The 23,175-nt window shown below is 37.1% G+C and overlaps 1 protein-coding gene across 2 annotated transcripts in view; it reads left to right on the top strand.

Annotated features, from left to right (window-relative positions):
• Window positions 1-22,370, top strand: part of CGRRF1 (cell growth regulator with ring finger domain 1) — a 28,102-nt gene extending 5,732 nt beyond the window's left edge. The window contains exons 2-7 of one of the 2 annotated variants that reach the window (XM_070377812.1): window positions 2,405-2,739; window positions 11,040-11,179; window positions 14,088-14,265; window positions 14,422-14,569; window positions 20,598-20,705; window positions 20,929-22,370. In XM_070377812.1, coding sequence (XP_070233913.1) covers window positions 11,116-11,179; window positions 14,088-14,265; window positions 14,422-14,569; window positions 20,598-20,705; window positions 20,929-21,249 — 819 coding nt within the window. In that variant the 5' untranslated portion in view covers window positions 2,405-2,739; window positions 11,040-11,115 and the 3' untranslated portion in view covers window positions 21,250-22,370. The remainder of the gene's footprint in view (window positions 1-2,404; window positions 2,740-11,039; window positions 11,180-14,087; window positions 14,266-14,421; window positions 14,570-20,597; window positions 20,706-20,928) is intronic. The other variant, XM_005905052.2, reaches the window with a different exon arrangement.
• The last annotated feature ends 805 nt before the right edge of the window (window positions 22,371-23,175 follow it).

Here is a 23,175-nt window from a genome sequence, read left to right as displayed (position 1 = left end):
AGGAAGCAACAGTTAGAACTGGACATGGAACAACAGACTGGTTCCAAATAGGAAAAGGAGTATGTCAAGGCTGTATATTGTCACCTTGCTTATTTAACTTCTATGCAGAGTACATCATGAGAAATGCTGGACTGGAAGAAACACAGTTGGAGTCAAGATTGCCGGGAGAAATATCAATAACCTCAGATATGCAGACGACACCACCCTTATGGCAGAAAGTGAAGAGGAACTCAAAAGCCACTTGATGAAAGTGAAAGTGGAGAGTGAAAAAGTTGGCTTAAAGCTCAACATTCAGAAAACTAAGATCATGGCATCCGGTCTCATCACTTCATGGCAAATAGATGGGGAAACAGTGGAAGCAGTGTCAGACTTTATTTTTCTGGGCTCCAAAATCACTGCAGATGGTGACTGCAGCCATGAAATTAAAAGACGCTTCCTCCTTGGAAGGAAAGTTATGACCAACCTAGATAGCATGTTCAAAAGCAGAGACATTACTTTGCCAACAAAGGTTCATCTAGTCAAGGCTATGGTTTTTCCTGTGGTCATGTATGGATGTGAGAGTTGGACTGTGAAGAAGGCTGAACGCCGAAGAATTGATGCTTTTGAAGTGTGGTATTGGAGAAGACTCTTGAGAGTCCCTTGGACTGCAAGGAGATCCAACCAGTCCATTCTGAAGGAGATCAGCCCTGGGATTTCTTTGGAGGGAATGATGCTGAAGCTGAAACTCCAGTACTTTGGCCACCTCATGCGAAGAGTTGACTCATTGGAAAAGACTCTGATGCTGGGAGGGATTGGGGGCAGGAGGAGAAGGGGACGACAGAGGATGAGATGGCTGGATGGCATCACTGACTCGATGGACGTGAGCCTGAGTGTACTCTGGGAGTTGGTGATGGACAGGGAGGCCTGGCGTGCTGCGATTCATGGGGTCGCAAAGGGTCGGACACAACTGAGCGACTGGACTGAACTGAATGGATTAGCGTATCCATAGGAATAAAATAGATAGGTGGCCTCCTAAGTCCTACATCAAGTACACAGAAGGAGAAACTCCAGGCTGGAACTAGAAACCTGACTTGTCATAGTGTCATATTGGGGAGTTATGACCTTTATGGGGAGTTATGACCTTTGGCCTACTTTTCAAATCTAAGTCAATCCATAGAGCTGGAGCCCCTGCTTGATAGTGAGGTCAGGTCCTCTTGAGGAAGGTCTCTGTCTCCTGAGTACTGCCCCAAGGGTACTGTGAGTCTTCATTTGGTCTTCTCAAAGTCTCTTGTCTCTCAGCAGCAGACACGCTATCTGTACTCTGCTTTTGATTCTGGAGCTGGGACTTTGCAAAGCTATTTCTCTTATGCTAGTTTGCTCCCTGTTAGGCTCTGCCGGTTCAGTTCAGTTGCTCAGTTGTATCCGACTCTTTGAGACCCTGTGGACTGCAGCACGCCAGGCTTCCCTGTCCATCACCAACTCTCAGAGCTTGCTCAAACTTATGTCTATCGAGTTGGTAATGCCATCCAACCATCTCATCCTAGAGTCTGAAAGGCTGGTAAAGGAGGAAGGGACTTCCTGTTAACCATTTGCTTCCTTTTCCTGGTCTACATTCCTGCAGTACTGGCATCACCCTGGCCTGTGAAGCAGCAGTTTATTTTAGTTTTCAACTTTTCCTCACACCAAGAATCAGGCTTATTGCACTCCTTCAGAAATATCAGTACCAGCTGGCCAGCACTCCTACTACAGAGGTCTGGATCCAGCTCTGGGGGATTCCTTCTCCCAGCTTCTAGCTATAGTAATCCCCACGCTTCCTTTTGTTTCCTTAGCCTTAGGAAGGATAACTGCTTCTTGCTGGGATACCTTAGTGTCTCCTTCTTGCCTTGACTGTCCTCCAGTACTTGGTTAATAGTTCTTTATATTAAATTCTTTGCTAAAATGTTGATGTGGTTTTCTGTCTCCTGCCAAGCCTGCCTGAGACACTGACCTTGACTATTTCTCATCTCACTTGTCGAATGCAGCAGGTTGTGTGTGTGTGATGAGGTTGGTGATGAGGTACATGTACAGTCACTTCAATCATACTACCCCATGGACTGTAGCCCACCAGGTTCCTCTATCCATGGGATTCTTCAGGCAAGAATACTGGAGTGAGTTACTATGCCCTCCTCCAAGGGATCTTCCCAACCCAGGGATCAAACCTGTGTCTCCTGCATTGCAGGTGGATTCTTTACCCATTGAGCCATCTCGGAAGCCCTCTTAGGAAAAGAATATAACATTATTTTGTATTTGCTTAGGGTACAAGATATGGGACACTTCTGCTGGGAATAGATTTCTTGGAACAATTTAGAAGAAAAAACTTTTAGAAATGGCATTTCAGACCTTAATAGGGCCTTAAGATAACTTATTCTAACCTTTCTTTTTACAGTTAAAGGCACAGAATTTTAGAGATTGAATCCCTTGACTCAAATTTGCTCAGAAACAACGCTCCTCCTCTCCAAGGATTTCCCCATGAAAGTTTTTTATTGATATATCCTGACCCAGCGTCAGTATCCAGCTAGCCAAGTGAGGCCAATGTGCAAGATGTCACAGAAGAGAAGCGCCCTCACCCCCAGATTAACAGCTGCCTGCGCATTTTCTAACTGGCTTTAGCACTCAAGTCTGAAGGGGTGATAAATGTGTTTACTTTCGGAACTTGAAACTTTCGCCTCAAAGTAACTTTTATTCATGAGGGACTCTGTGAGACTCCTGCAAGAAAAGGAGGTCAGTTCTACTGATTCAGCAGCTGACAGGAAGCTTAGGAAGTGTGTACAGAGTAAGACAGTGGATGGGCCCTATGAAAAAGCATGGATTGAATTGGAAGTCCCCAGGTCGCCACTGTGCTGGAAGTTTAAGCAGTAAAAGTGCAGCAAACACTTTAGAAATGGGAAAAACCGGAATTATTGAAAATTCCAGGAGGATTAAGCATGAAATTGTAACAGTAAAAAGAATAGAAAATTCTCTCCCTCTCTCTCTTTAGAAAGTTCTCTTAATGGGAAAAAAAAAAGGAGGGGGCTGGATTTATATAAAAGAGAAAGCAGTGAATGTTAAGAAACATTTATTTAGTTAGCATTCCATTATTAAGAGTTGTCAAAATGACTTTGAATGGAAAAAGATAAAAATGCAATTTGATTGAAAAGAAAATTTGTCAGTTTTATATTTTACTATTTCTTCTAAAATCATATCAGCTATGATCTGATACCGCATATCAATGTCTTTATTGCAATTTGATTGAAAATAAAATTTGTCAGTTTTATATTTCATTATTTCTTCTAAAATCATATCAGCCATGATTTGATACCAGGCATCAATGTCTTTATTCAGATTTTTGACTAAAAATGTGGAAAAGACCAGATGTAAGGATGGTAGCCAGAGGCACATACATTACTGGGTCTAAATACTAGCATTTGACAGAACCAATTGTCAACACTAATTATGAATTGTTCTATAGCCAGTCTCCAGTGTTTAACCTTATTCTAAATCATTTCTGCATGTTACCTTTGAGTAATACATTAAAGACAGAAATATTGGCCCACATCAAATAAGTTTAAACTGTGGAAGTTGTGGAATTTTTGTGCAAAAAGAGCAAATTCATCATAGGTCATGTATATGAAAAGGTTGAGGATTATTCTAGGCTGAAAGCTCGACATGTCATCAGTGTGTATGGTGACGTGATCTTAGACTACATTAAGCATAATGTTTAGGACAAGAGATGTGGTCGGGCTATGATGTCACCTGTCACACAGTGAATTCTACTCGCCTCACCCCCTGTTTTCCCCTCAAAGCATGAGGATATCAGGGGAACAGGGCTGGCAAAGTCAAATAAGGACCCAGAGCCTTGACTAAGCCCTGGCCACTCTAGCTATGCTTTACTGACTCCTTTAAGGGGATAGGAATATGAAAATGTCTGAGATTGTAATTTAGAAGTGTAGCAGTGTTAAGCGGAGAAGGCACTGGCAACCCACTCCAGTACTCTTGCCTGGAAACTCCCATGGATGGAGGAGCCTGGTGGCTGTAGTCCATGGGGTCGCTAAGAGTTGGACATGACTGAGCGACTTTACTTTCACTTTTCACTTTCATGCATTGGAGAAGGAAATGGCAACCCACTCCAGTGTTCTTGCCTGGAGAATCCCAGGGATGGGGGAGCCTGGTGGGCGCCCATCTGTGGGGTCGCACAGAGTCGGACACGACTGACGTGACTTAGCAGCAGTAGCAGCAGCAGCAGCAGTGTTAAGACATAATTCATATAAAGCAGTAATGAAAAGTCAAAGAGCAAAAATATCAACCTTAAAGGAAAAGATTAATAGATTTTATGTTAAAATTAAGAACCCTGTTCATCTAAAGATACCATTATGTATGTGAAAAGGCAAGGTATAGAGAAGCTAAAGATATATACAAATAAAGGACTAATATTCATACCATATAAAGAATTTTCTATAAACAAGACAAATAAAGGCAAACCAGTAGAAAAGTAGGGAAAGGATATGAAAGGGCTTTCCCCAAAGAGGATATCCAAGTAGCAATAAACAAAAAAGTGCTCTATATCATTAGTCTTCAGGAAAATATAAATTAAAACCGTAATTCAGTGCCACCATACACGTACCAGGATGGCTAATAATGTTTTGGCAAGGATATGGAGCAAGGGGGGACCTCATTCATTGCTGGTAGAGTGTAAATCTATATGTTCTATAACCATATAGAACAGTTGTTAACATTATCCACCAAAGTTGAAGCACAGACCTTTTGGTCAAGAAACTCCATTCCTAACAGAAACGTATTTGCATATATACATTGAGAACCTGTTATGAAAATATTCATATAAGCAATATTCCTAATGGCCAAAACGTGAGAACAACTTAAATGTCCATTAAGAGTAGAATGTGTAAGTAGATCATGGCATATTTTTGCAATAGAATACTATATAGCCACAACAGTGCAGTATCAGTTCAGTTCAGCTCAGTCGCTCAGTCGTGTCCGACTCTTTGCGACCCCCCGAATTGCAGCACTCCAGGCCTCCCTGTCCATCACCAACTCCCGGAGTTCACCCAGACTCACGTCCATCGAGTCAGTGATGCCATCCAGCCATCTTATCCTCTGTCATCCCCTTCTCCTCCTGTCCCCAATCCCTCCCAGTAAGTATAGATACAAAAATGAATCTTCAATGTAATGTGATAAAATAAGAAATAAAAGTATACACAGCATGCTTCCACCTATATAAAAGTTCAAAAACAGGTAAACTAAATTATAGTACTTGAAGTCAAGATAGAGAAGGAAGGGGTAGTACATGGGAGGTGACACAGGAGACTTTCTGAGGATATTGTTTGGTTCTTGAATAACAATTATTTTGTTATTCAAAAAAGTACTTGTGTACCTTTTTATAGGTATGTTATCCTTTGCAATAAAAAGGCTATGTCAGATAAAAAGGCTGAATATTGAGCAACATGTATAACAACAATTTTAAAAGACATTAAATCAAGGACTGAAAATGTAGACCTGAGATTAAGCATGAGGGAAAGAAATTAAAAATCTAGAGAAAGGAATCTCTTTTAATAATAGATGTACTTTGCCAACTGTTGATGTGATGCTGTGCCAAGCAGCCTTGGGGCATCATGCTTAAAGAGAAGCGGTATTTGCATGTCAAATTATTTGTTTCATTCTGAGGCATATAGGCACAGAGCAGATATGGTATAACCTCTAACAGTATTGATTTATGTAAAGATTTGGAGAAATATTTTTATATTAAAAGCAGATATATTATGAAATATAAAAAGCTTTTCACAAAGGAATATGCTCACAGTGGGCTGCTTCCAGATATTCCCCTAAAGCTTTGCCTTTTGGGGTTTCTGGCTCTAATACCTTAAAGGATTCTTTAATTGAAATTTTTAGGCACAGGATTATAAAATACCTGAAATACAGTACTTGAACCTACAGTAGAAATGAACATGATGAGATCTAAATGCTCGCTTTTACTGCTGGTAATGTAGTTATAGTCAGGCAGTGTGGGTAAAGAAAAAAAATGGTGGGATGAGTTAGGGAGAATTAAATAATGAGGAAGGAGCCAGAATTGTTGCAAAATTCAGACTTAAATTGAAGAAAATAGGGAAAACCGCTAGAACATTTAGGTATGACCTAAGTCAAATCCCTTATGATTATACAGTGGAAGTGACAAATAGATTCAAGGAATTAGATCCGATAGACAGAGTGCCTGAAGAACTATAGATGGAACAGGAGGCGGTGATCAAAACCATCCCCCAAGAAAAAGAAATACAAAAAGGCAAAATGGTTGTCTGAGGAGGCCTTACAAATAGCTGAGAAAAGCAGAGAAGCTAAAGGCAAAGGAGAAAAGGAAAGATATACGCATTTGAATGCAGACTTCCAAAGAATAGCAAGGAGAGATAAGAAAGCCTTCCTAAGTGATTGATGCAAAGAAATAGAGGAAAATAGAATAGGAAAGACTAGAGATCTCTTCAAGAAAATTAGAGATACCAAGAGAACATTTCATGCAAAATGGGCAAAATAAAGGACAGAAATGGTATGGACCTAACAGAAGCAGAAGATATTAAGAAGAGGTGGCAAGAATATACAGAACTATACAAAAGAGATCTTAATGACCCAGATAACCACAATGGTGTGATCACTCACCTAGAGCCAGACATCCTGGAGTGTGAAGTCAAGTGGGCCTTAGGAACTGGATGTGGAACAATGGACTGGTTCCAAAGGAAAGGAGTATGTCAAGGCTGTATATTGTCCCCCTGCTTATTTTAACTTATATACAGAGTACATCATGAGGAACACTGGGCTGGATGAAGCACAAGCTGGAATCAAGATTGCCGGAAGAAATATCAATAACCTCAGATATGCAGATGATACCACTCTTATGGCAGAAAGCGAAGAAGAACTTGATGAAAGTAAAGAGGAGAGTGAAAAAGCTGGGTAAAACTCAACATTCAAAAGACCAAGATCGTGGCATCTGGTTTCATCACTTTATGGCAAATAAATGGGGAAATAGTGGAAACAGTGATAGACTTTATTTTCTTGGGTTCCAGAATCACTGCAGATGGTGACTACAGCCATGAAATTAAAAGACACTTACTCCTTGGAAGAAAAGCTAAGACCAACCTAGAGAGGATATTAAAAAGCAGAGACGTTACTTTGCTGACAAAGAGTCCTCTAGTTAAAGCTATGATTTTTCCAGTAGTCATTTATGGATGTGAGAGTTGAACCGTAAAGAAAACTGAGCACCAAAGAATTGATGCTTTTGAACTGTGGTGTTGGAGAAGACTCTTGAGAATCCCTTGGACTGCAAGGAGATTTAACCAGTCCATCCTAAAGGAAATTAGTCCTGAATATTCAGTGGAAGACTGATGGGAAGCTGAAGCACCAATACTCTGGCCACCTGGCAAAGAACTGATTCATTTGAAAAGACCCTGATGCGGGGAAAGATTGAAGGCAGGAGAAGAAGGATGACAGAGGATAAGAAATGGTTGGATGGCATCACGGACTCAATGAACATGAGTTTGAGCAAGCTCTGGGAGTTGGTGATGGACGGAAGCCTGGCATGCTGCAATCTGTGGGGTCACGACTGAGTGACTGAACTGTAGAGTGGTTTTTTCTCTGCTTTTTTTCACTCTATAGGATGTAGGTAAGAAAGAGAAGGTGTTTTGACTGTCACAGGAAGATTATATCTTGTATCCTACCACTTCATATGCCTGACTTGACCTCTAAAGGGCATTGGGGCAACAATGAGCAGTGAAGTCAAAAGCTGTGGGGTAACTGATTCTGAGGATCAAAGAGAAGTTACTGGATTTGTGTTTTCTCTCTGCCAACCTATAAGTCCACTCCATCATCAAGATTACTGTTGCAAGCACTTCCATAATGCCAAGCCCTGTTATAAACATTTGCAGGTGGTGAAACAGTTACATAGAGTTGGAGTGATTGCTTAAGGACACATGGCTGTTAAATATCTTGTTCCTGACTTTAGGAGGAAAGCAGTTTTTTATTAAGTACGATGTTAGCTATACTTTATTTTTATTACCACCCTTTATCAGGTTAAGTTCTTTTTCCACATTTCTAGTTTCCTGATGGTATTTATTGGACTAGACACTGGGTTTTAGCAAACACTTTTTCTGCGTGTATTGAGTGTATTTTCTGTATTGAGAAGATTGTATGGTTTTCCTTTTATGGTTTGTTAATATGGTGTATAATATTACATTTCTAATGTAATGTTAAGCCAGCCTTGCATTCTTGAGATAAACCTTGCATTCTTGAATATTAACCTTCTTATATACTGTTGGATTTAATTTGCTAAAATTTTGTTAAGGATTTTGTATTTATGTTCCTGAGAGATATTTGTTTGCAGTTTTCTTGTTTTGTCTCTTCCCTTCCTCTGCAGACTTCAGTTACGTGTATATTAGATTGCTTGAACTTGTCCCTCAGCTCGCTGATGTTTTGGTTTTTTGTTCAGCCTTTTTTCCTTTGTGTTTCATATTGGATACCTTCTGTTGCTATATCTTCAAATTTACTAATCTTTTGTCCTGTGATATCTGTGGTTGTTGTTTAGTCGCTAAGCTGTGTCTGACTCTTGTGACCCCAGGGACTGTAGGCTGCCAGGCTCCTCTGTCCAGGGCATTTCCCAGGCAAGAATACTGGAGTGGGTTGCCATTTCCTTCTCTCGGTATCTTCCTGAACCAGGGATCGAACCCATGTCTTTTGCATTGGCAGGTGGATTCTTTACCACCGAGCCACCTGGGGTGTTTACCCCTAATCCTATCCAGTGTATTTTTCATTTTCAGAGATGGATTGGAGTCTTTTCTGTATCATCCTTGACTCTATACTGTAGCACAATCTTTACTTATTTTCTTGACACATGGAGTATGGTTATAACAATTATTTTGATACCCTTGTCTACTCATCCGAATATCTATCCCATTCCTGGGATCTATTAATACTAATCCCAGTATCTATCCCATCCTTGGGATCTATTCATTAGTTTCTCTGCTCATTCTGGGTCATATTTTCCTGCTTCTTTGCATGCCTGTGAAGTTTTATTAGATGCTAAACATTGTGAATTTTACCTTAGTGGATGTTGGATATTTTGTATTCATATAAATATTCTTGAACTTTGTTTTGGGATTTAGTTAACTTACCTGGAATGCTTTGATCTGTTAGAGACTTGCTTTTTAGCTCTTTAAGGCAGAAATAGAACAGCCTTATCCAACATTCTATAAAATTAAAATCATCTGGAGTGAAATTTTATTCCATTTGTTAATTTTACTGGCTTTCTCTTAGCATTATAGTTATGATTTTGAAATTTTAGTTTGCAGCCTGGATTTTAGTGGAAGTCCCCTGTCCCCTTCCTTTGTCCTCATCCTTGCTGTTTAACCAGATTCCTAGACCCCCTCAGGAAGGACTAGGTCTTACAATGACAATTCTGTTCCATATTGATATTGCCCTAACCCAATTCCTGGATTCAAGGTGTGAACCTGGCTCTGGCCTTTGTCTTGAGTGGACAACCTGTAAGGCCCTCTATTTGTGAGAAGGCTTAGTTGCCACTGCCTGCTGCCAGACTCAGAACATATCAAACCATGGTATCAGTCTTACTCATTACTTTATTACTTTTTTCTTTTCAGATCCATAAAGATCCAACTTTTAACTCAGCTATGATTTTTTTTTTAATTAAAACTTATTAATTAACATTTTCAAACATACAGAAAACTTAAAAGAATACATAGTGAACACACATATACCCATCACTTAGGTTCTACAATCAACATTTTATTATAATGTCTTTATTACATATGTATCTATCCATCTATTCCTCTATCTACCCATCAGTTCATGTTAATTTCTTGAAACTTCAAAGTAAGTTTGTAGTCTTCATCTATAAGTATTAAAGCATCGCATATTGCTGTCTAGAGTTAAATATTTGTTTTTGTTTGTAGTTCTTTTATTTTCTTTTGCAGTAATATTTATATACAGTGAAATGTACAAATCTTAAATGTTGTCAAACATATGTATGCAACTCAAACCTCAACCAAGATATATGACATTACCATCACCAGATAAAGTTTGCTCACACCCTTTCCCAGTCAGTTCATACTCCTACCCCCTAGAAGAAGCCATTGTTCTGTTCTTTATTTCTACCATAAATTAGTTTTTCCTACTGTAGGCTTTCCTATTATGGAATCATAGAGCATGCACTTTTTCATGTAAGGCTTCTCTAGCACAGTATGTTGTTTTTGAGAATTATCCACATGGTTGTTCCCTTTTCATTGTTGCGTGGTAGTATTGCTTTGTTTAAACAGTGACTAAACCACTATTTGTTTACTCATTTCAGTGGGCTCCTTTTGATTTGTCTTTTTCTTAATCAGTCACTGCTACGTGTTTGGAGAGAAAACAGTGTACTAAAGTAACTGTGCTATCTTAAACTAAAGTCCCCTGGTTTAACTAATGTGTTTTCATTTTTAGTTATTTTGTTTAAACTGAGTTAACTTATCTTATTTCTTCCATTATAAGGAATTGAATTTATGCATTCCATTTTCCCTCTAAGTTTGTTCTTTATCACACTTTTACATGAAATTTAAAAGTAGAGAATATGTTAAATTAATGAAGGGCTATATTTAGTGTTTAAAATTCTTTTGTCCCTTAAATAATATCAAATAGTCTACATATTAAATATATATTTACTTTTTATATCATTTAGAAGTTCAGTAATTCTATCATGTTTTTGCTATTGTATTAGGCACATTTTGGTTATAATCATGGAACTCCTTTGTAATCAACAATAATTAACAATAGAAATCTTTGTTTTCAAGAGTATGTTGATTCAGCCAGGTGAACAATATATTCCAATTCTATGGGATATCTAATCTCTCTTAATTTTGGATTACTTCTTCAATATAATGTAAATTTTCTGATACTTAGGTTAAAAGGAGTAACTAATAAAAAACAAAATACTTTACATATGACAGAAAGTTTCAGTATTTGTTAAAGTTATGCTTTATTTTGTTTTTACCTTTCTTCAGGTTTGGTTGGGATGTTCCAGTAATTCTGAGAAATTCAGAAGAGACCCAGTTCAACACAAGAGTTTTCAAAAAGCAAATGAGACAAGTCAAGAATCCTTTTGGCTTAGAGATCACCAATCCATCTTCAGCTTCAATTACAAGTTGGTGGCTATTTTCCAAAGATTTCTCTCTCTTTCTATGACCCTTTCTTAGCCCCTTAATTTTCTTTCTCTATTGCTTTCTCTTCCTCAGACCCAGCAAACATTTGTTGAGCACCTCTTCTGTTCTAGGAGCTATGCTGCATACCTGAGACACGATGACTAGTAATTCACAAATCTGGCTCGTAAGGAGCTTATCAACTAGTAAATAAAAGCATTTATATGAGAAGAATAAAGTGTCACAGGAGTTAATAAGAGAAGTCTTATTAGGATGCTATGCCATTTTCATTGGTCTTCAGCGTAGAGAGAAAAGCAAAGCAATGTAGTAGAAGTAGAGCTAATTAACGTTGCTACCCTCCTGAAGAACAACCATCATTTCATCTGAAATTCTGGTATTTTGATATTAAATGGTAACAATACATGGTAGTTGTTTGTTTCTGTACTTGGGAAGATAAGTTGTCTGCAAGATTATCTACGAAAGTGAAGTGAAGCAGCTCAGTTATGTCTGACTCCTTGCCACCCCCGTGGACTATAGCCTACCAGGCTCTTCCATCCATGGGATTCTTCAGGCAAGGATACTGGAGTGGGTTGTCATTTCCTTCTCCAGGCATCTTCCCGACCCAGGGATTGAACCCAGGTCTCCCGCATTGTAGGCAGATGCTTTACCATCTGAGCCACCAGGGAAGCCCATTATCTAGGAAACACTGGAGTAAAAGAAAGAAAGGGTTAAGTTTCGGGAGGTGTATGCAGGAAAAGCTTCATAAAGAGAAATGTTCTGTCTGTCTCTTATTTTTCTTTTCTTCCCCTACCCACTCTTTCTTTTTTTTTTTTTGAAGAGTAGAGTCTTGAGATAAGTAGGTGTTTATTTGGGAGGTTGGAAGAACTTCTAGGTAGCAGGAGAAGCATGAGCGTAGCACTGAGATATAAACAGAAAAATACGTTAGAGAATCAGTAAGTAGTTTGTTGGGCTTCCCTGGTGGCTCAGATGGTAAAGATTCTGCCTGCAGTGCGGGCAACCTGGGTTCAATCCCTGGGTTGGGAAGATCCCCTGGAGAAGAGAATGGCAACCCACTCCAGTATTCTTGCCTGGAGAATTCCATGGACAGAGGAGCCTGGCTGGCTACAGTCCATGGAGTCACAAAGAGTCGGTAGTATATACAGATATTATGATATGACTCAATTCTTTTTTAAGACTCATAGTACTTCATTATAAAGTGTTCCATATTTTATTCATTTAATCTCTTTTGATATTTGTGTGGCTTTCAGCATTTTGATATAACCAGAGCTCTAAACATACATCTTCTCACATTTTTGCTAATAATATATTAAGAAATTCTTTTCTAGATTCTGTTTTTTCTTTTTTCTACTTTTTTTTAATATGCCTTTTCTGTTTTTTCTTCTCCTATCTACTTGCAGATTTTTTATCTTGTTTCATGTAGTGTGGTTCTTGGGTGAAACAGAGGAAAGTATGTGTGATTTTAATATATGTATGTAATTTGTATTAATGGAATGTTTTTCTTCAGCTACTTAATAGCTAGTTGAAAAACAGAGCTAATTGAATTTTCTATTCTTGAATTAATACCTGTAATGTTTGGAATTATATAAAAATTTGAAATCAAATTCTGTTCCAATTACCTATGTGAAATTCCTGCCAATTAAGATTTTTGCTTAACATTGCTGCTACTGTACATATTCAGAATCTGAGCCTCTGTGTACATACTACTAAACTGAGAAGAAAAGTGAAAAACTCAGTCAGTTTTTGATGTCCTCTAGAGCATCTGCTTCTGTCTATGTAGCTCCTTCCCCAAGGAGATCACCCTTTAAGAAGTAGGTAATACATCAATAAAAATTCCTATTTGTAAACAACAGAAATGATTCCAATAAAAGGACATTGAATAGTTTACAGAATTGCCAGTAGGTTTGGAGAGCCAGAATCAGATACCAAAGCTGTTCAGTCAGGAACAAGGACCAAAACCATGCCCTTTTGCTCTGGTAAGTACGCCATGGCCACTGAGCACGAGACGTTGCAGCTTGCAGTGTCAACAGTATGAGAAGTGAATGTTGCTGCCCTTGAACTTGATATTGCTACAACTGCCATAGGCAAGGGGAAAAAAGTCATACAGCTGGCATACAGTCCTATGTAAGTGTTAATAGGTAAAACTACATAAGATAATTGTATGTGCATAAAGCAATTACTCTCCAATAAAAAAATTTTAATTTAGAAAAGATAATTGTATGTTCACTTATAACATATATCTACATAATCAGGTTTACTTAAATTATAATATCTTTTATTATGCTGAAAGCAAATGAGTGAGGGCATCACTGTCAACCCCTCCATGTTTTGGAATCTCCACTCTTTCCTCATATTTTGCATATTACATGGGACATTGACTGGATGACAGGAGTATATTAGTGTTGTCACTGAGTATGTTCATATTAATACAGCTCAATTTCTTTTTAATGTTTTTTCTATTCTACTGATCATCTTGTGGCCCCCATGGTTGTATACCTGCACTTTGGGAGACAGCTCTATTAGTTCTTGTAGTGAGGATTATATATGCTGTTAGAGCAGTAGGTTATCAATAGTGAACTGTATTTCAGTCTTTTAAATCTGTGTGGGCAGTCTTGAAGTCACCAAAAAAATATTATAACTTCCAAGGCTAAGTATGAAATAATGTAACAGAGTTTACTGAGAGCGCTTCAAAACTGTGTAGACATTGAAGTTTTTATATCTTTTGTTTCAGAGACCATTTCCTTCATTTATAGACACATACCCTCTAATGAGTCCCTTTAACTGCCATCAGCCTGGCCAGCATCCAAAAGGAAGCTTTTGTTACTCACTGTGTATAATTGTAATAGAAATTACATTAGGTAATTTTCTTCTCTTTGTCTCGTTTGTTTTCTACAGCTGGCATAACTTTGACAACAGATTGCCTTGAAGATAGCCTCCTTACATGCTACTGGGGGTGCAGTGTTCAAAAATTATATGAAGCTCTGCAGAAGCACTTTTATTGCTTCCGGATAAGCACTCCACGAGCATTAGAAGATGCTCTGTATAGTGAATATCTCTATCAAGAGCAGTATTTGTATCCTTTTATTTGATACATCCATTAGCACATGAAAATTTTAGACTTAAGACTTTCTATGAATAAAATTGCGTTCCTAAGTTATTATTTACTCCTTTTGGTATATTGTTGTATTCTTTGCTTATAGTGGCAATTTACCTTTACATCTTCAAAAAGTATTAAAAAGGACAGCAAAGAAGAAATATATTGCCAGTTACCAAGAGATACTAAAATTGAAGACTTTGGCACAGTGCCGAGATCTCGCTATCCTTTGGTAGCGCTATTGACCCTAGCCGATAAGGATGACCGAGAAATTTATGACATTGTAAGTAATTTTAAAATTCTGGAAGCATTACTTTTAAGTGATTTGATTGATGGGTTTTAATTATTTGGTGAGATAGAAAAAGATTTATTTTAATTTCTGCGGCCTGGACACATTTTTCTTGGAAAATGAATGTATGGGAAGTACTCCTGTAAGAGTTTTTTTATATGTATTGCTTCTTCAGAGTGTGATTTGTGGTTTCCCATATGGGTTGCAGGAATATGATTATATTTAGAAAATAAAAGACAGAGTTGAATTATGTTAATTTCCTCATTCTGTATTCTGTGGTATTTGCCACATAGAAGAAGGCTGTTAGGGAGCATGTTTATTCCTGGCATGTTTAGCACCAGATAAATAAATATTGTAATGATCTGAAGTGCTCAATTTTAAGACAGTGTCCACTCTTTTCTTTGCATGCTTGCAGTCATCTTGTTTCCATCACAGCCCCTGTTGCACCTACATCTTATATGTCTTTGGTCCCTATATTTTCAGTAATTATTGTAATCTTCTTTCTTCATTATGTGCTATTTCTTTAGTCCAGTAGTTTATCCCAATTAGGAAGATAAAAGCATGTTAGAGATCTAAAAGGCCCTGAGCCTGACATTCCTCTAAGTACAGTAGAAGCTTGTGCATGAAAATAAACTTTTGGTAAAATCTTATCATGATGAGAATGCCTTTATAACCAGTTTGCTACTTTTCAGAAGTGCTTGAAATAGATATATTGATTAATACAGATATGGTAACATTTTTATGACACTTTGTAACATACAAAGTACATTTGCCACCAGTAACTTTATTCCTTCCAACAACCTTGTATGTTAGGGCAAATATCCTTCTTATAAACACTGAGAGTTTGAAGAAAAATCCCAGCCATTCACGAAATAAGAGATGGAACCAGGGCTTGATTTTGAGCCTTTGTAGTCCTGTGCCAGCATCCTTTGTTTTTAACAGGATTATCTCCATGAAACAAGCATGCATTGAGTTTTGGAAGGTGCAGACCCTAATTGGGAGATGTAGACGCTGCTCAGTGTAGTTATGCCTCTGTAGTTTTTTTTGAAGGAGGATGTTAATTTGAAGTTCCACTGAGCTGAAGTCAGTTTGTTTTTTCCAAATAAAAGTCATACTAACTTTTTGTTTATTTCCAGGACCTAACAGTACCTAGAACTCAATGGGTACTCAGTAAATTTGTTAAGTGGAAAAAAAAAAAGTCATACCAATCAATGTTAGCAAGCCACTTACAGCCCCACAGCTAAGCTCCTGGGTAGTCTACAGGAGAGCTCTTTTCTCTGTTTTCCTTCGTGCTCCTGTGGCCCTCCTGTCTTTTCCACCGAAGGAAATAAGATTTGCTGAGTTGGGCGCTTCGTATTTCCAGCCTTTCCGTCCTTTACCCCGCCTACCTGGGCAAGATAGCCCTTCTCTCTCCACCATGTCCCCCCCACCCCCCATCTCTTCTAGGTTAAGGTTAAGTCACTTCAGTCGTGTTCGACTCTGTGTGACCCCATAGACGGCAGCCCATCAGGCTCCCCCGTCCCTGGAATTCTCCAGGCAAGAACACGAGTGGGTTGCCATTTCCTTCTCCAATGCATGAAAGTGAAAAGTGAAAGTGAAGTCGCTCAGTCATGTCCGACTCTTCACGACACCATGGACTGCAGCCTTCCAGGCTCCTCCATCCATGGGATTTTCCAGGCAAGAGTAACCAAAAGGTCTTTATAATTTGGCAGCAACTGAAAGCTACTACAGGTTTTAGAGAGTAGTTTTTTAAAAGTTGAGAAAATATAGAGGCAGGGGTCTCTTGAATAATCTGGATGCAGAATCACTGGACTATGAAGGTGTGTAAAGATATGAGGCCCGATTTCAGTCGAAACAGAAAGGGTCACACCTGTCACCTTCTTCTCAGCCTCCCCTGTGGTTCCTTTCCCCCTCACTGCTGCTGCTCTTTGTCAGCTTGAATTCTCAGACTCTTCCTTATTTTCTAGCTTTCCTCCTCCATCTAAACAGAGGAGTGTGTGTGTGTGTGGTAAAATACATATAACATAAAACTGACCATTTCAACCACTTTAAAGTTCAGTGGCATTGTAAATGGGGAAAGATTTGCTCTCGCACCCCTGATCCAACTGGAGTTAAGTCTCCTGGCCCAGTAGTGCTTGGGGGAGGCTTATTCCCACAGGGCAGCTGGGTACCTGGCTCTACAGGTCAGCCATCCTGTTCTCTCTTTCTTTGTACCTCCCTGTCTGGGTCCTTCTCTGGGTCTTCTGTTCTTATCAGCCCGCTCCCTCCTTTCCTTCCTGTTAATCCTAGCTTCTCCATCTCTCAGATAGGGCCTAATACCAGAACGAAAGTCTATTAGTGTATTTTGTAGTCATGTTCTGTTAATTTTAAAAGCAAACTGGGCATTTGGTTTTTCAATATTTTATCTGGAGTCAGAGATTCTAAATCTAAAAAAATAAAATTAAACTCTCTCATTCCTATTGTAACTCTTATTGTAAATTACATTCAGATCCTGTAGTTAGGAACTAGTTTGTTATTTTAGCTAGATAAGGAAAGTGAAGACTGTCATTGCAAGATTTGGACTTAAATTTTTTTTCACTTTTACTAAATTATGCTAGTTTCTGTTTTGTATTACTCAAATAATGTATGTTTGTGGAAGGAAATAGAAAATCTAGAAAGGCCAAAAGGAAAAAAAAGGAAAATCACTGGTATTCTGTCACACAAAGACAGTAACTATATTTGTCTATATCTTTCTAGACCTTTATATATGTAATTTCGAGACAAAAATGGGATCAAATTGTCCATTTTATTTTGGGGGTCAGCTTTCATTTAATAATATGTTTTGTACATTTTTCCATATCAAAGGTATATCTACAACTACCTATATATTCATAACTAGCATGATAGTAGCTTCAGAGGCTTTTGATGTTAAATTAAATGGCAGGATTGTTAGTAATAGGTGATAGCATTACTGTCTTCTACCAAAATACAATCCTGTTATTTTGATATAATATTAAAAGTCTCTAAAGTCATTGCCAAATTAATATATCCTTATGAGGCTATAAAAAATATTGTATGTTTACAGCCATTGTTTTTTAAACTTTATATGCATATAATTTCAGAAACTCACCAAAATAAAAATGTAAAAGAACACCCATATACCCTTGACCCAGATCTAATTGTTAACATTTGCCCCATTTTCATTATTTGCCCATATGTATATGTATATATGGGCTTCCGTGGTGGCTCAGTGGTAAAGCATCCACCTACCAATGCAGGAGATGCAGGTTTGATCCCTGGGTTGGAAACATCTGCTGGAGAAGGAAATGGCAACCCACTCTAATATTCTTGCCTGGGAAGTCCCATGATCAGTGGAGCCTGATGGGCTAGAGTCCATAAGGTTGCAGAATAGTCAGACATGACTTGGTGGCTAAAAACAACAACAAACAACATGCATGTGTATGTATATATATATTTTAATGAATTGAGAATAAGTTGTATACATGATGATTCTTTACATCCAAGTACTTCAGTGTGTATTTCCTAATAATAATAGGTGTCTTCTCTTAAGTAACTATGATGTAGTTATCTACTTTATAAATCTAACATTGGTACAATATTTTATCCAATCTATTACCTGCATTCCAATTTGTCAGCCTAACAGTATTGTTTACAACATGTCTTTTCCCTCCAGAACATATTGTAGTTTAGAGTCAGAAATTATATTTGTCATGTATTTTTAACCTCCTTTAACCTGAAACATTTCCATAGCCTTTTTTTTGTGTTATATGACATTAGCATTTTTGAGGATTACAGTCACATGCACACACTGTTTTTGTAAAACAGGACATTCCTCATTTTGTCTGATGTTTCATCATGATTAGATTGAAGTTAAGCATTTTCAGCCAGTGTACCAGGCAGGTGATAGCATTTGATTTTCAGGGCATCGCCTATAGAAGAATAGGAGGTTCTTTTCCCTCATTGACAATGTTAATTTTGATCTCTGTCAAGGTATTATCTAATTTCCCATCGTTTCCTTTTTTTTTTTTTCTCCCTCCCTTGCAAATAATAGGCAGTGTGTGAAAAGGCACTTTAAGACCATACAAATATCTTGTTCTTTATCAAAATCCCCCCTTGGATTTAATATCCATTAATGATTCTTATCAGAGTTCATCTTTACCATGATGGTTGCAAAATGATTATTTTCCAACTTCAGCTCTGCATTCAGCCCTCTGCCTTCTATTACAATTAAGAGACCTCTGATTTATCTCTTTAATTATCTATTTGTTATCTCACAGCTTCGTAAATTCCTTTTCCTCCCAGTGGTTTATAATTCATTACTGAATTTGATTATTTAAGTCCTCAAACTACCCTTTGCTTATTTCCTGCCCCAAACTGAGGATTTATCGTCAAAAACAGTGCCCATAAATTCCTCGGATTAGTTCTCTCAAAAGTAAAAAACCTACGTAAAGAGGTATAACTCAGATGATGCTTTCATCCCCAAGTTTGTTTTCTGGCTTATCCTTCCTATGTTTCTTGTTCTAATGGTAAGAAAATACAGATATCTATCTATTCTCATTTTCCCTTCTTTCTTATACAAAAAGTAGGAAACACTTTACACTATGCATATTCTCACTTTTTTTACTTTATATCTCCTGGAAATTACTCCAGATCAGTTCATAGAGATCTTCCTCATTTTTTTTTAAACAGCTGCCTAGCACTCTATTGTATGTAGGGTATACATGCATTAATGCCATAGTTATTCAACCAATCTCCTGTGGTTGGACATTCAGGTAGTTTCCAGTATTCTGTAATAACAAATAATCTTGCACTGGATAACTTGTGTGTCGGTAGTTTAATATTGGTGAGGTTATGTGGTTGAAGGTTAAGTAAATGCAGTTCGTTTTGTTACCTACTGCTAAATTCCCCTCCATTGGAGTTGTTCCTTTGGAATTTTTTTTTTTTTTAACACATTTCCTCCAGCAGTATATGAGAGTGATGGTTTCTCCATAGAGTGTACTGATAAGCTATTCAATTTTTGTTAATCTGATGAGCTAGAAGTGATATTTCAGTGAAGTTTCAATTTGCATTTATCATATTATAAGTGAAATTGAACATCTTTTAATATGGCTAAGGACCATGTTTTATCTTTCCGTAAATTATCTGTTCATGTCTTTGCCCCATTTCTGTATAGAATTTTTATTCACTTTTTCTTCAATTTTTTAAAAGTTCTTTATAAGTTAAGGATATTCACTTATGTCTGTGATGTACATTGTGAATATGTATTTCAACTTGTATGTCCTTTGACTTTACTTATAGTGTTTCTTGTCATGCAAATTTTACATTTTTATGTAGTTATATTTGTCATATTTATCTGCCTCTAGGTTGGAGTCATAGAAAATCTTTTTCTACACTGAAACTAAAAAGAAATTCATGTTTTTTTCCTAGTACTTGTATAGTTTTATTTTTTACAATTATGAGTCTAATTTTGTTTTCCCAAACAGCTATCAGTACTTTTTATTATTACAAAGACTCTCTTCATTTAGTTATTTGAAATGTAACCTTTATATTTGAATATAAGGTTAAGTCTGTTTGTGGACTGTTTATTCTGTTCCATCCAGCTATCTATTCATTTGCCAGTACCACACTGTTTTAATTTTAGAGGCTTTGTAGTGTGCTTTAAAATTTTAGAGGCTTTGTAGTATGTTTTAACATCTGACTGAACTTAGTCCCTCTCATAGCTTTCTTTCCAGTATTTTCCTAGCTCTTATGTTTTATTTTAATTGTACAGTCAACTCATGTAGCTATATGAAAAACTAATTGCTATTTTTGTTTGGATGACATTAAATTTGTGAATTTGAGGATAAGTAAAGTAACTCTGGCAAAATATATATAAATGGGTTCTAGTGACTGTGATTTAAGGAAATTATTATAAGTTTTCTAATTTATCAACTTCTTATTTTTATTTGAGAAATATTTTTCACATATCTGTGAAATAATAAAAGGAAATCACATACTGACTGGTGTTCAATTTCTGTTTTAGATTTCCATGGTGTCAGTAATTCATATTCCTGATAAGACTTATAAACTCTCCTGTAGGATATTATATCAATATTTACTTCTAGCTCAAGGTCAATTTCATGATCTTAAGGTAAGTTGTACCCTCGAGTCTTATTTTTGTCTTTTCTGTTTGCAGAGTTTCAGAGAATGACTATTATAAAGAGATAATATTTTCAGTTACTTATCACACAAGTTAACTTTTATTTGCTATTAGATTTGCTAGTTCATATGTTTTTAGCAGCTCTTATAACCCCTGTATTTGAAGCATAATTGTCATTTGTAATTATTTTTACATTTGTTTCTTTGATTTTCAGCAACTTTTCATGTCTGCAAATAATAATTCCACTCCCTCCAGCAATTCTTCTCCAGAAGAAAAAAACACAGACCGAAGTTTGCTAGAAAAGGCAGGACTCTCTGAAAGTGAAGTGGAGCCTCCAGAAGAGAATAGCAAGGACTGTGTGGTTTGCCAGAATGGGACTGTGAACTGGGTGCTCTTGCCATGTAGACACACGTGCTTGTGTGATGGCTGTGTTAAGTATTTTCAACAGTGCCCAATGTGTAGGCAGTTCGTTCAGGAATCTTTTGCACTTTGCAGTCAAAAAGAGCAAGATAAAGACAAACTGAAAAGTCTCTGAGGATGTTGTAGCAACTGAAAAGTACACTTCCCACTGAAGATGCAAACTGTATTCTTGGAATTAATCAGAACATGGAATCTACAGTGTTAACCGTCAGTGAAAATTCTATTTTAACTTCATATTTGTACGATACATGGATGGCGAAAATTAATTATTCCTTGCTGTTCGGTATGGCAAATACTGAAATTCCACTCTGTGTCAATGCATAAAAACCCATTCAACCTCTTGTGAAGAACGTAAACATTTGGCCTTTTATCAGCTAGAGGATTTCATGTAATATCAATTAGAAAAATTCTGAAAAGCAATCCACCTAAAATTTGAGGAAGTAAAAGTCTTAAGATTTCAGAATGTTTTTTCTTTGATGTAATCTGGAGTGCAATTGGGTAAAAGCTGAATTCTTCTAAAATAATTGTATGTTTCTTAGTTTACAAAAGAGTTGGAAAGGGCTTCTAATTTTAAATCCTTTCCTGAAATATCAGTTTTTATAAATATCCATCTGTTTTGGTTTCTCATTTTCCTTATAATCATAGTCACATAAACATATCTTAATTTTTAAATATAGCTTCTTAAATTATAAATGCAAGAAATAATTCTTGACTGTTCTCAGTGTATCATAGATTTAAATGATACTCATTTATAGGAAGCAGATATATAAAACATGGGTAATAAAATTTCTTGGATAATTAAATTTATTGTCAAATATGATTAGATTAGCAGGATGTGACCTACTAGGGAAGATCTGTGAGACTCTCAATACCTTACCTTAGATTTCCTCCTGCATAAAGAATCCATCCAAAACTGGAGAGGTTTCAAAGCCAGAAAAATCACTAAAAGAAACAAACCATTTTTTTCTCGTGTGTGTGTGTGTGTGTGTGTGTGTGTGTGTTTTAATGCCAGATTAACCCCATGTCCTTCTGAATAGTAAATCACTTTGTTTATCCCATGTTACATCCTCTTAGGAGTTGAGGAACCTGGTAGTCAAAAAAAGCCCCATTCCCCACTTTTCCCAAGATGATTAAGAAGAATAAAGTAAATCAGAGCTTCCTGTTTCTTCAATGGAAATTACCTTTAATTCACTAAGAAATTATATCATGGCAAATAAACTGTGACATGCAGGGAGATTTCCAAGCCTTATTTTGTCTTGTTTGTATTAAAAATTATGCCTTATCTTTCTATCATTGTGTTTATATAATATTATTTTATTCCCATCAAATATAGCACCCTCAAAAAGATATTACTATTTCTTCATTTTATAAACCAAATCAAATTTCATCTGTATTCAATAACTAGGTAACAGATATCTTCTAGGGGCCAGATACCTTTTGGGAGTCTGAGCTACAAAGAATCAGACAAGTCTCCTAACCTCAAAATATCTATCTCTAACAGAAGCATTGATGGCTTATTAGAAGCACATCCCTGACTTAGATGTTCCTAAAGCCCTGTTCTAAGCCTGGAACCCAGTGGTCAAAAGCTACAGTCCCTGTTGCAGTTGGCTAGCTGTATAGCAGTTCATCTGGGAACTTCACTTTGTATATCAATTGCAGGGGACTACTCAGAGGTCATTTTGACATCCTTATCCATCCTGCTTCCCTTTACAGGTCTATTTGTACCTAAACTGTCCTAGACACACGCTTACTTTCTCATCTTAGGTAGATTCCATCTGCCATCTTATGCTATTTTTCATAACTTTTTTTTATTGTAGTAAAATAGATATGACATAAAAGTTGCCATTTTAACCATTCTTAAGTATATATTTCAGTGGCATTAAGTACTTTCACACTGTTGTATTACCACCACCAGTTTCCATCTTCAGACATTTTCCATTATCCTAGACTGAAGCTCTGTATCCATCAAACAGTAACTCCTCATTCATTACCTGCCCCTTCAGCTCCTAGGCAACCACCATTCTGTTTTCTGTCTCTGTGA

The sequence above is a fragment of the Bos mutus genome, chromosome 10, assembly GCF_027580195.1.
Source record: "Bos mutus isolate GX-2022 chromosome 10, NWIPB_WYAK_1.1, whole genome shotgun sequence".
Classification (NCBI taxonomy): domain Eukaryota; kingdom Metazoa; phylum Chordata; class Mammalia; order Artiodactyla; family Bovidae; genus Bos; species Bos mutus.
This window is presented reverse-complemented; position numbering and strand designations above follow the sequence as displayed.